This window comes from Bufo bufo, chromosome 5 (assembly GCF_905171765.1).
Source record: "Bufo bufo chromosome 5, aBufBuf1.1, whole genome shotgun sequence".
NCBI lineage: Eukaryota > Metazoa > Chordata > Amphibia > Anura > Bufonidae > Bufo > Bufo bufo.
In genome coordinates this window covers 74599635-74617284 of record NC_053393.1, presented here as the reverse complement: position 1 = coordinate 74617284, position 17650 = coordinate 74599635, and the positions used below count along the sequence as shown (strand labels likewise).

At 44.3% G+C, this 17650-nt stretch overlaps 2 protein-coding genes across 3 annotated transcripts in view; one reads left to right on the top strand and one right to left on the bottom strand.

The window, feature by feature from the left end:
- PTDSS1 (phosphatidylserine synthase 1) overlaps positions 1–5442 on the bottom strand; it is a 105546-nt gene extending 100104 nt beyond the window's left edge. The window contains exon 1 of the mRNA XM_040431665.1: positions 5308–5442. The gene's annotated coding sequence lies outside the window, so the exon portion shown is untranslated. The remainder of the gene's footprint in view (positions 1–5307) is intronic.
- The window catches only part of MTERF3 (mitochondrial transcription termination factor 3), a 51409-nt gene extending 34067 nt beyond the window's left edge, over positions 1–17342 (top strand). The window contains exons 5-9 of one of the 2 annotated variants that reach the window (XM_040431667.1): positions 5298–5445; positions 9017–9088; positions 11586–11747; positions 13969–14188; positions 17325–17342. In XM_040431667.1, the coding sequence (XP_040287601.1) occupies positions 5298–5445; positions 9017–9088; positions 11586–11747; positions 13969–14163 (577 nt within the window). In that variant the 3' untranslated portion in view covers positions 14164–14188; positions 17325–17342. Of the gene's footprint in view, positions 1–5297; positions 5446–9016; positions 9089–11585; positions 11748–13968; positions 14234–17324 lie in introns of those variants that run through there. The other variant, XM_040431666.1, reaches the window with a different exon arrangement.
- The last annotated feature ends 308 nt before the right edge of the window (positions 17343–17650 follow it).

Below are 17650 nucleotides of genomic sequence, written 5' to 3'. Positions count from 1 at the left end.
TTGCATCACTTTGTGCTTATTAAGAGGCACTTCCATCAGAAAGGGGTGTTTTTTTTTAACTCCATATTCATACCAAAAAAATTTAGGACTTTTGGGCTGTTTTTCATTTTCATTTTGGCAGGACTATATCATTGAATGTTAAGTACCAAATTCTGACCCTCTGTAGAAGTCAGCACAGAGAGGTAAGACCTCCTATATGGATGGATAACCCACTGTCGGTTTAATGCTGCTGTGAGGAAAGATGATATCTGCTAGTATAATAGTAGATGAGTAGATTTAGAATAGCAGTATGACGGCTCTATTCTCTTTATAGCCCTAGATAATAATGTCATTGATTAGTGTAATGTCTGATGCTGTAATAAGAGTCACTACAGGGGGGAGCTCTCTGGTCGCAGTGAATGGTCTGACTGAGAAAGTCTAGCGAGGCTGTGTGCTGTGCCAAAAGTCCAAACAAAGGTGGACGTTAAAGAGCCAAGACAAGATGTAGAATACATGGAGTGACTTGAAAAAATTATTCTATTTCCAGCACCATAATAGGTACTCCCCCCCCCCCCCCCCCCCCCCAAAAAAAAAAAATTGAAGGGAAAATGGCGAATGCTAGTAAGTGCTTCCATTATGAAAACGCTCGCAGTACGCAGTAGGACTGGGGAGCGGTGAATACAGTGCTCCTTTTGCTGGCTGTACTCACTGCTCCAGGTCTTCTTCTGCCGGTCTCATGAAGATTGGGAAATCTGATCTGAGGTGTGATGAAAAATATATTTTCCTCCTCTAAACCTAGGTGCGTCTTATGGTGCGGGGAAAAAACGGTATATCCAGAAAACCATCCTGCCATTTATTTTATTTTTTTGGGGGGCTAAAAAATAAAAATGACAGGATATTCACCTATAGGCTGTTAAAATGTGAGAGAAAATGTGGATAGTAGTGTCCCTTTAAGCGTGTTATCTTTTGTACTGCCAGTGCTGTAAAGGAAGTAGTGACATTATTGATACGGACAGGATTTTATCTATTCCAGTTGCCTACTACACACCTTCTTTTTTCTTGGTTTATTATGATATATGGGTGTGAGGCACCTAATGACAGGGCTTAGCGGTGCCAGCCTTATTAGTCATGTGCTTTCTATTGTCAATCTATAGCTGGCCATTAGATGTGCAGTATTAGGTAGTATTAGGTGGACCTACCATCTAATGTGTGTGTGGGATTCCTACTCTGCTCCTCATCAGCAGATGTTAGGGGAGATGAGGATTGGACAGTTGGATTTCAATTTCCCCAATCCTTTTGTTCTTGAGGAGATGGCAGCCATCAGAGGTGTCTGGCAGCAGCTTTCACATGCACACTCGGCAGACGGGTTCCGAGAGAAAGTCAGCCGACGGGATTCTCATGTATGGCCAGCCTTCTCTCTGGTGAATCAGTTTGCCTATGGCCTGGCAACTGATGAAATTTGAGTTGGGGCGAAAACATTTGCCAACCGCCACTTATTAACATGATGATGCCTAGGAAATAGTAGTCAGTTTATTAACCCCTTCCAGAGGATTTTCTAAATTGAGGTATTTGAAACAACTGCATGATGGGCTCATACTTTGTTTTACAAGTCCTTTGTTAATTCGGTCCATAAAAGCAGATTTTGTGAGACAAAGCCTATATGTGACTTCGGTGCATGCATACTTCTTTGTATTGTTTGTTAAAGAGGTTGTCTGAGTCTTTAATACAGATGACCTGTTCTCAGGATAGGTCTTTGGTATCTGGTCAGTGGAGGTCTGACTCCTGGCAGCTGTTTGAAGAGACCACGGCGCTCCGGTGAGAGCTGCGGTCTCTTACTAAGCCTGTTATGTGTGACTGAGCTCAAAATGATTGTCCGCCCCGCAAAAACAGTTAGCTTTTTTTAATTGGTTCAAAATTATTTTCATTTTTATTATAAACTAACCTTATAGGGGTTAGAGCTCTGTTTTTCTTATACAGAGTTTCAAATCCCCTAGAGAGACAACATACTTGCTACCTGCAGTCACCACTAGAGGGAGCCTAAGAGCCTACTGCATACATTGAGCTCAGGCTGCAGTAAAGCTTCCATGTGCCCTCTAGTGGCTGCCATCCTGTTTTAAATCTATAGGTATATTGGGAATTCTCCTACTGTGTCCTTCCTCCATATTTTGTAGATTGTAAGCCCTCACGGGCAGGGCCCTCTCTCCTTCTGTACCAGTTTGTAACTAGTCTGGTTCATGCTTAGTGCAATTGTCTGTATCATGTATGTGCACCCCTTATCATATGTACAGCGCCATGGAATGAATGGCGCTTTAATAATAAATAATAATTTTAAACTCTGTATCAGAAAAACAGAGCTCAAACCCCTATAAAGATTAACTATTGAAAGGGTATTCCATCATTTTACTGTTGATGGCCTAACCACAGCATAGCCCATCAGGATATGTTGACAGAGGTTTGACATCCTGCCCTGCGGGAACTTCACAGCTACATCAACTGTGTAAGGCCTCATGCACACGACAGTATTTTTTCACGGTCCGCAAAACGGGGCTCCGTTGTTCCGTGATCCATTTCCGTGTGTCTTCCTTGATTTTTGGAGGATCACCAGACATGAAAAGTGAAAACAAAATCTAAGTCAAGTTTGCCTTGCAAATGATAGTAAAAAAACGGACACAGATCACGGACGTGGATGAATCTTGTGTGCCTCCGTGTTTTTGGTCATATTTTTTTGACGGACTGGAAACACGGATCACGGACGTGTATGACAAACGGTGCATTATCCGAGTTTTCAACAGACCCATTTAAAGTCAACGGGTCCGCAGAAAGTCACGGAAAACAGAACAACGGACACGGAACACAACAACGGTCGTGTGCATGAGGCCTAACAGATGGAGCTGGTTACTGCATTGTTGCTTCCATTGAATCGAATGGGAGCAATGCTGCAGTAACCAGCTATGTCCACTACACAGTGGACAGAGCTGACTGCTGACTAATGGCCAGAGCTACACAGCTGATCATCGGGGTTCCAGAACCCCTGCTGATCAGTTGTTTTGTAGTGGCTCTGGCTCCATAAGTCAGCAAAACTACACCGCACCGTCCATTGTGAAATAGCCTGTTGCAGCAGCATTGCTCCCATCAGATATTGATGGTGTTTCCTGAGAATAAGTGAGAAATAAATCACCAGTGTTTCAGACCTAAAAATCACATGTTGACATTCAGCCGGAGGTTACGTGGGAAGATGGAGGCATGAGCTGCATGAACTCTCACAATTAAACCAGATCTAGGTTAGCTCAACAATGTTGGATGCAGCTCACATACTATCATTTACAGTACTCCAGAAATTATACCGTTCTAGATGTGATGACCATAGAGTCATACCACTTGGAACCGAACCCAAGTTCGGGAAATTATTTTTTACAGTATAAATCAATTTCTGAAGTTTATATGGGAAGTCTCCTGAGACTTTGCGAAGTAATAACTTCGGCTCATCGGAGCCAATACATTCTAATACTGTACGGAGCGCTATCGCTCCATACAGTATTGAAACAAAGTTTTATGCGAATCGACTTTGGATGTTTCATCTGAAGTCGATTCACTCATCCCTAGACATAATCCATAAGACCTGATAAATATTAGAAACTTTCAGGTGCCTAATCAATTCAGAGCTTATAGAAAGAAACAAGCCCTCATAGCCCCGGGAAGACAGGGAAGAAAAAATAAAAATGCAAAAACAAAAAAAACCTCCGGTATCTTAAGGATTAAAGAGCGCCTGTCAGCAGGATCAACACCATTAGACCAGACATACTGCCTGGCAGGGTGGATTCTGCTGATTAAAATGATGGCTTGTGAAAATCGGTTGTGGTGTTCCTTAGAAAAAAAAGTCTGGGCTTGGGCCAGCACTGGAAAGCTGAGGTGCACAGAGGGTCCGCACCCCGCCTCTCGGTGCATTAAAACTAAGGATTGTGTCAGGATCTGTTCATGAAATAACTGATGGTTTTGCACATAAGTTCTATCAGTTTTGTCCGCGATTGCGTTCAGCGCGTGCGTTTTTTTTTTCTGCTCAGATGCAATTAGTTTTTTATGAGTTTTTCATGCGCATGGCGAAAAACGGAAGAATAAGAATCTACATCTCCAGCAACCCTCAGTGAAAAGTGCATTGCATCCGGATGTCTTCCGTTTTTTCACACAAGCCCCATTCGCTTCTATGGAGCCAGAGCTGCGTGAAAAAAAAAGCCCAATATAGAACACGCCGCCATTTTTCCTGAACGCAAAGATGATGCGTGAAAAACGATGCTCACGTGCACAGACCTATTGAAATGAATGAGTCGGGATTCAGTCCGGATGCTATCCGTTCACAACTCACATCACATCCGGACAGAACATTCGCTCGTGTGAAGGAGGCCTAAAAGTATTTTTTTTCTCAGACCTCCATTTTTATTTTTTATAATACTGGTATCATTTTAATCAGCAGGATCAACTCTACCGGACAGCATGCCTGGTTTAAAGGGGTTATCCGATACTATAAAAAGCCCCCCTCGCACTGATTCTACTTACCTGGGTCCCTGCTCCCTGCGCCTCTCCTGGTCCCCGCACCGCCGCTGCTGCTTCTCCCCGTGCGTGGATGAAAACATCCAGTGTTGGGGGGAGTAACCAACGGCAGGCGGGTATGGAGACAAGCCTCCCTAGAGTCACCCGTGATGCTAGGGAGACTCGTCCCCGCCTGCCCTTAGCTGTACCCCGCTCGACACCGGATGTTTTCATCCACGCACGGGGAGAAGCCGCAGTGGCGGTGCGGGGACCGGGAGTGGCGTGAGGGGCCCAGCATATGGGGGAGCTTTTTATAGTCTCGGATAACCCCTTTAATAAGGTTGATTCTGCTGAACAATGCTTTTTAAGATCCACCCAGGTAACGACCAGTCTCATCCCATGACCAACCTACAATGTCCATAATCCATCCACTTTGGGGTATATTTCCCCCCGTCTTCAGCGCCCAGTACCCGGGATCACTGGAAACTATGAGAATGCAACTTTGTATACAGCATCAATCTGAACTGTCTCTATCAGGATCTGAAAGAATACATCCATATCTGTAGGTATTGAAAAAAGTCACTTGTATTTGAGGGAAGTGGCCCTTTCAATAGTCCTGTCCTTGTGCACGTGGATCAGAACGCTGATGCATCATCAGAATTAATTTCCACTGCATTCATTCATATTTTCTGTGCTAAAAACAGCTTGAAACACATTCTATTTGTATAGTTCATTGTAAGTATCTGACTCTGGCGGGCAGCTTCTCACGCCGGTCTGTGCTCTTATCTCTGCAGGGTGGCTTACCTGAGCTCTAAAAAATTCAGCAGGCATGCGATCGCAAGAATGATCTCCCGCGCCCCCTATTTACTCAACTTTTCTGTGGAAAGACTGGATAACCGCCTGGGCTTCTTTCAGAAAGAGCTGGGACTCAGTGGCGAGAGGGTAAGAATGTGTTGGCATAAGATACTTGTCGTGTTTGCTTTTCCTGTGTTTGGTTTGTCCTACGCTTTGGTGTACAGCGCCCCCTACAGCAGCTCCTGAACATTTACAGAAAATGACCTAATTACGTGCAAGTTCACGCTGTCTCGTTATTACCCTAATTTAACGGCGTCTCATGAGCCGTGATGTTAAAGGGGCGCTCTGAATTCAGCAAATAAAGTTAGTCCATTGTAAAAAAATAAAAAGGGAAAGTTAGGAGACGTTCTGTATCAATTCCTCACAGTTTTCAAGATCTCTGCTTGCTAGCGTTCAGTACGACTTTCGCAGCTTGTGTTCAGGGGATAAAAAACGTGTCCTGGCCGTGTGATGATCACACAGGGGCACAGCTCGTTACAAAACACTGCAGTAACTATGTATGAGTCTTAGGGCTCATGCACACGACCACATGTATTTTGCGGTCCGCAAAACACGGATCCGTAAAAAAAATACGGATGACGTCCGTGTGCATTCCGTATTTTGCAGAACGGAACAGCTGACCCCTAATAGAACAGTCCTATCCTTGTCTGTAATGCGATAATAGGACATGTTCTATGTTTTTGGGGAACAGATATACCGAAATGGAAAGCACACGGAGTCCTTTACGATTTTTTTTTTTATTTTTTTTGCAGCCCTATTAAAGTGAATGGTTCCGCATACGAGGTGCAAAAAAACCCTGAACGGACACGGAAACAAAATACGTTCGTATGCATGAGCCCTTACATGACCACAGGTTTAGGGCTCATGCACACGAGCACGCCATGTTTTGCGTTCCGCAAAACACAGATGCCGTCCTTGTGCATTCCGACATGCGTCGCAGAAAAGTTGCATGACAAAAAAATAAATGTGCCTCTAGGTGTAACGGCCACGCCCCCGTTGCTCCTAGAGGCTAATTTGCATATATTTAAACTTATTTCTCAGCAATGCGAGTACATATGTACATGGGACCAACACAGATGCCTTCAGCTGCCAGGTGCACATGTAACAGGTCAGCCAGTGTCATAGGGACAAATCTGCTGACAGATGCCCTTTAATGTAAACCGGATGCAACATGCCCGACCCATGTCGCCAGGTATCCTCAGCCTGAGTCACATGTGACCCAAAATCCATCAGCTCTGGATTTTTTGTGACTCTCGTGTTGCATTACAACACTATGGCCAATCATTAGATGCAGCGTCGGGCGACTTTTATTTTGCCACGTAGCCCCAGCCTTATAAAGTCAAGTAAGCAGTGAAGGGTCCTATTGAATGACAGCAAAGCAAGCAGAGACCTTGAAACTTGCAAGGAATCGATGCAGAATCGATATATTGCAACATTGGTTTTCCAGTAGCCGTGTATTTCAGGGAGCAGCGACCTCCGGCACTCCCAGCTGTTGTGAAACTACAACTCCCAGCATGCGCCATTCACTTCTCTGGGAGTCCCAAATACAGCCAAGCAAGTATGCATGTTGGGACTCCAGTTTGTTGTGAACTTAGAATGCAGATCCCTAATATACGGTCCGTTATGAAAGTCATATGCTACTTTTTTTTTTTTTTTTTTTTTTTTTGCATTTTTAGTTACACTACATTTTTTTTTTCCAGATTTTTTTTTTCTCTTTACAGAAGTCACTGGGAAAATGTTGACAAAACACCACGAGCAGAGCATACGGCAAATTAAAAAGAACGCCAAGGCACTAACACAAAAAAGCTTCAACTGTGTTAAACACCACAACAAAAAAGTGTTTATAGGACGTTTTCTAATCTCTCGTTGGCCAACATGTAACATCTGGCCGCATTGTTTGTGACGTGAAACCATGCTATGGCGATGCGTCCACACGGGACGCATACACTGCATATTTTCATGCGGCAAATCCACTGTGTTGTAAATACTTGCAAAGTGGATGAAACTTAAAAAAAATCTCATCCACGTGTTGCAATAAAAAATTTAAAATCTGCAGCGTAAATGTACGTGCGGTGCAGATTTGAAGTCCACAGCATGGCAGTTTACGCCGAGGATGGCGGTGAATTCAGTGGAAAAAATATATATCTTTTTTGCAATAAACTGTATCATAAAACATAAAGTAATATACACCTATTTGATATCGTCAAAACCAAACAACCTGCACAATAAATGAATTGCATTTTTTTCCCCAAGATAAAAAAAAATGTCGATGCAATGGCACTTCCAAAACGTACAACTTGTCCCACAAAAAACAAACAAAAACAAAAAAAAATTTCTAAAAGTTGTAAGTGCTGCAATGCAAGTTGAAAATTTTTGAAAACTGTTCTTGGTGTTAAGATAAAAAAAAAACCTGCTCAGCTTTTTATAAAAAAAATGTATCTTTATCTCTTTAGGTCTGATTCACATGACCGCACTTGGTCCGTGAAACACGGCCTGTGTGTGGGCTGCATCTCCCGGACTGACCCAAACTGACTGCACCATAGTATTTTATGATGCATTCAGTTCCTGTCTGATTGCGGATCTATTGTACTGTACTCACATCATCATGCGCTGTAGTTTCACACTAGTGTTACCAGGATCTGGCACAGGCCACTTTCACACTTGCGTTGTTAATTCCGGTATTGAGATCCGGCAGGATCAGTTTTGATTGTGCACATCAAGATGCATCCGTTCCGTTAGGAAGCAGTTGTGTGAAATCTAAACGGGGGGAAAAAAACTGATCCGTCACTACATACATCAAAAGTCAATGGGTGACCTAAAAAAAAACGGATCCGTCACCATTGACTTACATTGTTTTCAGCGCCGCATCCGTTTTTATGACTGGACGCAAAACCGCAGCTTCCAGCGGTTTTGTGTCTGGTTACAAAACGCAATGCTGCTGGAACGGAAGACGTCCTGATGCATCCTGAACGGATCTCTTTCCATTCAGAATGCATGAGGACTAAGCGGAAACGTTTTTTTCCTGTATTGAGATCCTCTGCCCGATCTCAATCCCGGAAAACAACAACGCAAGTGTGAAACCGGCCATAGCCGGATGTTACCGCAGTGCTCTCCGGCCCCATTGACTATAATAGGATCCGGCAGAGATCAGTATGCCAGAATTCAGCTGGACAAAAACCGCTTCACGCATCGGTTTCTGTCTGGCCGAATCCCGGCATATTTGCCAGGTAAGTGGGTGGATCTCTGTTAGATCCTATTGTAGTCGATGGGGCCGGCGGTCATTGCGGTAACATCTATCTACGCCGGGTCCAGAGAGCTCCGGCAGGCTGTCTTCTGCCGGAGACCGGTAACGCCAATGTGAAAGACGCCTACGCTGCTGTTGATGGATCTGTGTCTGTTACTGTACTTTGAAGACCCAATAGTCTGTTCATTGGGCAGTTTATATGTTTGTGTGTTATTCGAGTACAATGGCCGCAACAGGAGATTTACTGCACTTCCTAATTTAGATTATTTTATTTTATTTTATTTTCATGGACTAGAAAATGAACATCTATTACAAAAACGATGGATTTTAAATTGAATGCTTTTATAGCCATTGTTAGTCAGAACGTATAGATGAGATGACATTGCTGTTTCTTTTCTTTCACCCTTTGTGCAGACTCGGGAATTGGTAACACGTCTTCCGAGGATTATAACCGGCAGCCTTGAACCTATAAAAGACAATCTGAAGGTAGAGGAGGCTGCCCTCAAGTCTCTGTTCACTTCTCTCTTCATTGCGGCACGAGTGGATCAGTTTTGCTTCTTTGCTTGGGGAGGTTGTAAAATATCAGATTTGTAAAGTAGTCCAAAAAAATTATTAAAATTACAAAAATAACTAATTTAAATCCACCAGTGGCCAGAAATTCTCTTCTGTTCTATTGGCCGGCAAAGGAACCACCCCCAATATAAGGGGTAAAGAGGTCAGTTTAGGCTACTTTCACACTTGCGTTCAGAGCGGATCCGTCTGGTGTCTGCACAGACGGATCCGCTCCTATAATGCAGACGTTTGTATCCGTTCAGAACGGATCCGTCTGCATTATAACTTAGAAAAAATTCTAAGTGTGAAAGTAGCTTCAGACGGATCCGTCCAGACTTTACATTGAAAGTCAATGGGGGACGGATCCGTTTGAAGATTGAGCCATATGGTGTCATCTTCAAACGGATCCGTCCCCATTGACTTCAGGTGTCCGCCTGCTGAGCGGAGGCTGAACGCTGCCAGACTGATGCATTCTGAGCGGATCCGCGTCCACTCAGAATGCATTAGGGCTGGACGGATGCGTTCGGGGCCGCTTGTGAGCCCCTTCAAACGGAGCTCACAAGCGGGGCCCCGAACGCTAGAGTGAAAGTAGCCTAAGGTGTCCCTCCGGGGGGAATGCCACGGATCTGACGCTTTCGGGTCCCTGTTACATGCCCCCAAAATGCCCACAAGCTCTTCAGGCTTCAGTATCTGAGAGACTCCACTGCCTCTGCTCTCGGTTGGACCAACATTGGTGACTGTGGAGGTGGAAGGGTGGGCAGTACATCGCCCTGTTATGTCACATTTATATCCAATACTGGAGAGTCACTGGTACTAATGGAAAAAGTGATAAACAAATTACAATAAGGGAATGGGCTGCACAGGAATATAGTATATGTCCTTCACAGACCGAGGCGGAGGAGGGAGATTAAAGGGACACGTCCATCCCAAAAAATGTTCTCACATATTGAAGGGGTTATGCAAAGCTGTAAACCCCCCACACCACACTCACACACAATGTCTGGGCCCCTCATACAGATAATACTTACCTGGTCCCCGACGCCTGTGTCCTTCTGGTCCCCCCCACAGCCGTCACTGCATCTCCCCATCGTGCAGATCACAATATCCGGCGACGTGGGGTGCAGCCAATAGCAAGGGGAGCAGGTCAGGGAGCGGCCTGCTATTGGCTGCACCCCACGTCGCGGGATGTTGTGATCTGCATGAACGGGAGATGCGGCCACAGCCCTGGAGGGATCCGGGAGGACACAGGCATCAGGAACCAGGTAAGTATTCTCTGTATGATGGGCCCGGGCATTGGGGGGGGGGGGGGGGGTTACAGCTTTGGATAACCCCTTTTAAAAGATACTGTATATGTGAATATTCTATGTAAAAAAAAAAAAAAAAAAAGCAGGTGGGTGATTTTCTGGATATAATTTTTTTTGTAGTCCCTCCATGTATTATTCTATTTCCTATCAGGGCTCTCTAACTTCCTCTTTGTTTAACCCTCTGTCAGACCATCTCTATGACCAGAGGGAGCCCATCCCCCCCCGTAGTGCCTCAGACAAATGCTATCCTGTGGACATCTTTATATAGGCTCAGCAAGATAACAAAGGAGCTTGTCGTACCTGTTATCCTAATTCTATGCTAACTGTGATGAAGATGATTACCTTTCAGATATCACCTTCCCCTCACAGCAGCGGTAAACTGACAATAGGTCACCTATCTGTATAGACATTTTCTCTCTCTATGCGGACTGCTACAGAAAGATAATGTTTTGTGTTTTATTTTCAATGGCGTAGTACCGGCAAAAATTCTAAAAAAAATAATATCATTTCCTATGAATATTGAATAAAAATGACCCCCGTCTGATGGAAATGTCCAGGTAAATGAACTGAAGCTGTGAAGTCTGTGCAGCCTAGCATTCATAGGACATGTAGTCACATAAAGAGTAGTCTTGAGCACTGATCCCTCTATAGACTGACTCCTCCTATTCTGTAGAGATCGATTCTCATCAGTCATCTCATTATCATCGCAGACAGGATTACAATGACAGGAAACACCTCTTTACAAAGGACACTAGATCCGCCATTATCAGTAGTTGTTCGCTACCTCCTCCCCATGTCGTGGAGCATGCCCACGGCATTCCCCCAAGTCTGTGAGTCATTTTCTGGCTAATGCTTTTCAGGTCCATTTGGTTGTGTTAAAGCTCAGAAATAATAACTGCCCTCGCCATCCAGTACGGAGAACATCCATCCATAGGGGGCGCCACTACAGTACTTCAGGCTACTTTCTTAAGACAATAGGTGGATGACGTGTGAAAGTGATAACCTCTCTTCTCGGCCATCAATGTGCGTTTCTTACTTTTTAGCGTCATCGCTTTTTTTTTACGTATTATGCTGCTTTTAGTCACTCTCTGCCCTCTCTCCATGATGCATTTCTGTTCACTCCATAGGTATTTGAAATCGAATTTGGATTTCGTAAAAATGAAATACAGCACATTGCCCTGAGGGTTCCTAAGATGTTAGGGGGTAACAAGAGGAAACTTACCGAAACCTTTGATTATGTGCACAATACGATGGGGATCTCTCACCACCTTATCACCCATTTCCCACAGGTAATTCACATTGCAAGCATCCGTTCCGCCACATGAATGTATGCGCTTACGTATCGGGCTATAGTCACACTCGGCACAAGCCTCTTTAGCACTGGGGGCAGCGTTCCTCAGGAAGAGCGTTTTTTATTAAAGGAATCCAATTGAAAAATTGTTCAGTTTTGCCTGATCTAACGAGAATTTTATTATTAATTAATCAAGTAGAGAAAGTGAATACAAGGCTCTTACTAATGTGTTGTGATTGTCCATATTGCTTTCCTTGCTGGCTGGATTCATTTTTCCATCACATTAGACACTGCTCGTTTCCATGGTTACGACCACCCTGCAATCCATAAACCTACACAATAAGACGCCGAGTCTCAAATGGCTATAAAAATAATAATAATCTTTATTAAATACATATAATCAATATATTAAAAAGAGATGGAAAACATCACCATAAGGCCTCTTGACGTTTTTTGCGGATTCTGTTTGCGGTCCGTATCCGGAACCATTCATCTCAATGGTTCTGCAAAAAAAAAAACGAAATGTGCATTCCGTTTCCGTATTTCCGTTCCGCTGAAGGATGGAACTTGTCCTATTATTGCCCGCAAATAACGATCCGTGGCTCCATTCAAGTCAATGGTTCCGCAAAAAAAAAAAACGGAATGCATCCGTATGTTTTCCGTATCCGTTCCGTTTTTGCGGAACCATCTATTGAAAATGTTATGCCCAGTCCAATTTTTTTTATGTATTTACTGTTTAAACATTATTGTATTCTTCCATTTCCGTTTGCGATCCGCAAAAAACGGATCACAAACGGAAACCAAACGGAACAGAAGCGGAATGGAAACGCTACTGAAACAAAAAACGGATAGGTTTAAAACGGACCGCAAAAGCATACGGTCGTGTGCAAGAGGTCTAAAAGTGCGGCACACGACTGAGGGACAAAGTAGTAGTACTCTAAATGAGGAGGGGAATATGGTCGCTGTACGTCAGTCCGTCACCAAATAGTAGGCGTATTGTAACAAACCTATCGTGTAACCGTCAAGACCTATGTCTATCGAAACCCTCTCACAAAGAGACTGCAAATACAAAACAAATAATCACATAACCATAAGTGGGGACGTCGCCTCAGAAGGACCGGACACGCTGACGCGCGTTTCGGCAAACACCTTCATCTGGGGCGCCCCCGATTACACAATACGCCTACTATTTGGTGATGGACTGACGTACAGCGACCATATTCCCCTCCTCATTTAAAGTGCTACCACTTTGTCCCTCAGTCGTGTGCCGCACTTTTACGGTGATGTTTTCCATCTCTTTTTTAATATATTGATTATATGTATTTAATAAAGATTATTATTATTATTTTTATAGCCATTTGAGACTCGGCGTCTTATTGTGTAGGTTTGTTGGATTGCAGGGTGGTCGTAACCATGGAAACGAGCAATATGGACAATCACAATACATTAGTAAGAGCCTTGTATTAACTTTCTCTACATGATAAATGCCACTTGCAGAAGTGACACAACCCCAATAACGATTGCTGCCTCACATTTCTTAGGCTTCATAGAAATGGACATTTTATTGCATTGCTTGTATAAAAAATAAATCACTATAGACAGGGGCAGGTTGGCCATGGACCCTACAGGGAAATTTCCAGGTGGGCTAACGACCAGTGGGCCACCTGAGCCCTCCTCATGGCCGCCGGCCAGGTACAGTCCATAATGATCTGACGCTCGCAGCATGTAGAAGCATCAAGTACTTATGCTCCTGGCTGGTGCCCTCCTGAACTCCGCTATATGGTGGCAAGTTGTGTTCAGGAGTAGTGTTGAGCGAACTTCTGTTTTAAGTTCGGCGTCTAAAGTTCGGCTTCCGGTTAGCGAAGAATCCCGATATGGATTCCGAATTCCGTTGTGGTCCGTGGTAGCGGAATCAATAATGGTCGATTATTGATTCCGCTACCACGGACCACAACGGAATTCGGAATCCATATCGGGATTCTTCGCTAACCGGAAGCCGAACTTTAGACGCCGAACTTAAAACAGAAGTTCGCTCAACACTATTCAGGAGTCCCTTTGCTCCATGTAGTACCAAAGACTGTCATGGCCAAGACCTCCTGATAGGTCTTCTCTATAGTGGTAGATGTTTTATCCAAGCCTTTTAGAAGCGTGGCCATTTGCCATGACAGAACTAGCTTCACTGCCTGATTTTTTTTTTTATTTTTTTTTGTGCTTTTCAGGTTTTTAACACCAGCCTCTTGAAACTTAAGGAAAGACACGAATTCCTGACATTTCTAGGAAGAGCAATCTATGACCCGACCCAACCCAACTATGTCTCCTTAGATAAGCTGGTGTCCATGTCTGATCAGACCTTCTGTGAAGAAATTGCCAAGACTTCCATACAGGACTTTGAACTATTCCAAAAAAACATGTGAAGAAGTCACCGAACATGCAGTGTTACTGTGATTATATGGCTTTTATATGTTTGTATGATTTATAAAGGACTCGTCGAAGATAAATGACTCATCGTTTCCTAAATATTAAAGGGGTATTCCCATCTCAGACATTGATGGCGTAACAGGGCCCCTGAAGTGAAGTAGAGCACACAGCACATGCGCAGTGTGCTCTCCATTTATATGACAGTAAGTTGCGGTCCCAGCTCACCTAATGCATGAATACTCCGCGTGCACGGAAGGACCAGGGAATCCAAGACGTAATGATGAAAAACTAATCCGGCACAATGGATGCTTTGCAGTAAAATCTTCCGTTTATTTCAGCAACATAACTCCACGTGCAGACACCAGCGGTATTATGCCAGTTGACGCGTTTCGGACAGAGTCCTTAGTCGTAACACAGGTGGATGCTGAACGGAGACAATCTATATGCTTCCTATAGAAGTGCGGGTGGAAGGCTAGGTCTACACAACAACATTTGTCGCGCGACAATTTTTATAATGGCAGTCTATGGTGTCGCACTGCAACATGCTGCGACTGCGACGCAACAGTCGCAGAAAATCCATTCGAGATGGATTTTTCTGCAACTGTTGCGTCGCAGCATGTCGCATGTTGCAGTGCGACACCATAGACTGCCATTATAAAATGTTGCACCCTATCTGTCGCGTGACTTATTGTCGCGCAGACCTAGCCGAAGAGAAATTGACCCATGCGGGTGTGGCACTGTCTAGCATACCAAGGGACAAAATCTGCAATGGCAAATGGCTAGGTCAGTGCAGCAAAAACCGCATGGTGTGAACAGACGCATAATAAGACAATATATAAATTACATATTAAAATCAAAAGGGAGTCTAATGACAAACAATGGCATGATGTATTCCATGAAGATAATAAACATGTCTGGAAAACAAATCATTAATAAAGGCACATAAGTTCTCTCTGGTGTTCAGTCTAAATAGCCTTTTGTCCGAAACGCGTCAACTGGCATAATACCGCTTGTGTCTGCATTGTCTTTACGTGGAGTTATGTTGCTGAAATAAACGGAAGATTTTACTGCAAAGCATCCATTGTGCCGGATTTGTTTTTCATCCTTGCTCTCCATTTATGGCTATTTTTGGAAATCCCATAGCAGTGAATGAAGAGTGCACTGCGCATGCGCGGCCATCCCTCCAGTTATTGCTATAGGACTGCCGGAAATAGCCAAACCAGCGCTTTGGTATTTTCACACTCCTATAGCAGTGAATGGAGGGTGGTCGCGCTTGCGCTGTCTTTTACTTTGGTGGTCGAGTTCTGGAGACAGGTAGGCAATATGCTAGGAGATATCAGTGTCTGAGACAGGAATACCCCTTTAATTGTGTGTTTCTAGACCAAAACATGCTCAAAAGAGTATCCAGGATTAGAAAAAAAGGGGTTATTTATTTTCAAAAACAGCACCACAATAGTCTGTAGACTGTAACTGGTATTGCACCCCAGCCCTGTCTTTTATGGGCTGGTTAGAGCATTCACCAGATGAGCTTCACTGTAAGGTCGGGGCATGTGGCCTCCTTTACTGTTACGCGTCCATTTACCATATTCATATAAAAAGGCAGAGAGTATGACGGACGCCTTCAATTCTACTTCCACTTCAATAGTAGAAATAAGGGTCCATTCACACATCCACAAGTGTAAATTGCGGACCACACTTGGCCGGCACTATGATAAAAATGCTTATTCTTGTCCGCAATTGCGGACAAGAATAGGACATGTTCTATCTTTTTTTGCCGGGCCACGGAACGGAACTACGGATGCAGACAGCACACCGTGTGCTGTCCGCATCTTTTGCGGCCCCATTAAAATAAATAGGTCCGCACCCGTTCCACAAAATTGCGGAACGGATGCGGACTCATTTGTGCGGACGTGTGAATGGACCCTAACTAAACTTGTTTGGGTCCAAATGGGAAATGTGTTTTCCAGTAAAAGCAGCAGAAGAGACTAAGGCTTATTGCACACAAACGTTTGCGCTCCGTGGCCGTATTGCAGACCGCATTTGCGGATCCGCAATACACGGGCACCGTTCCGTGTGCATCCCGCATAACAGATGCAGACCCATTCACTTCAATGGGTCCAGAGATGCGGAACGGAAGCACTACGGAGTGCATCCGTGGGGTTTCGTCCCGTACTTCCGTTCTGCAAAAAGATAGGACATGTTCTATCTTTTTGTGGAACAGCCGGATCACAGACCCATGAAAGTGAATGTGTCCACTATCCGCTGCGGCTGCCCCGTGGTGGGTGTTCATGCATTGCGGCCCGCAGAACGGCCACGGGGAGCACGTGTTTGTGTGCAAGAGGCCTAAGGGCATATTCACACATTGGTGTAGTTTATGGGGATCTTTTCTGCGGATTTCACCAAATTCACCTTTGTTACTTGTAGATTTTGTTGTGGATTGTGACTGTGATTTGGCCCAAATTTGTGCAAGTGTGCACCACAGGTCAGAAAATCTTTGCACCATTTAAAAAAAATCTCATCTCCTTAGCTGGTACTGTATTAGGCCTCATGCACACGAACGTTGTTTTGGTTCCCATCCGAGCCGCATTTTTTGCGGCTTGGATGCGGACCCATTCACTTCAGGCCTCATGCACACTAACATATTTTTTTTCAGTGTCCGGTCCATTTTTTTTTTTGCGGATAGGATGTGGACCCACTCATTTCAATGGGTCCGCAAATAATGGAAACAGCACACAGTGTGCTGTCCGCATCCGTATGTCTGTTCCGTAGCCCCCAAAAAATATCATGTCCTATTCTTGTCTGTTTTGCGGACAAGGATAGGCATTGTTACAATGGATCCACCCAAAAGAAAAAAAACGGATGAAATACTGATACTAAAAGGACGTCATCTTATTTTTTTCGAATCCATGTTTTGCGAACCGCAAAACGCATACGGTCGTGTGACTAGCCTTACTGGGGTCGCAAAACGGCATCCGTGTTTTCGCAAAACACGGCACAGTCGTGTGCATGAGGCCGTATACTGTGGATTTTCCACATGACAATCCACAAGTGATACGCATATGGCCTACAGCAGCAGTGTGAACAGAGCCTAAGATGTCTCTCAGCCATCTGAGCATTTTTTTTATGTACATATGTCATGTGCATTTATTTCCTTTACGCCTCATGCACACGACCGTATCCATTTTCTTGTCCGCGAATTGCAGATCTGCAAAAGACTGATCCCAGCCGTGTTCGCTCCTTTTTGCGGGGTCGCAGAATGGACATACAGATGCGGACATCTTTTGTGGCTCTGTTGAAATAAATGGGTCCGCATCCAATCCACATAAAATGCAGATCGGATGTAGACCTTAGGGCTCTTGCACACGAGCGTAAGGGTCTGGCCGTGCGCACTCTATTTGTGGGTCCGTCATCTGCAAGTGACGGCCAAAGATATAACGCATTCTATCATTTTGCAGTCACAGACCCGAAAGCCCACAGAAGCGC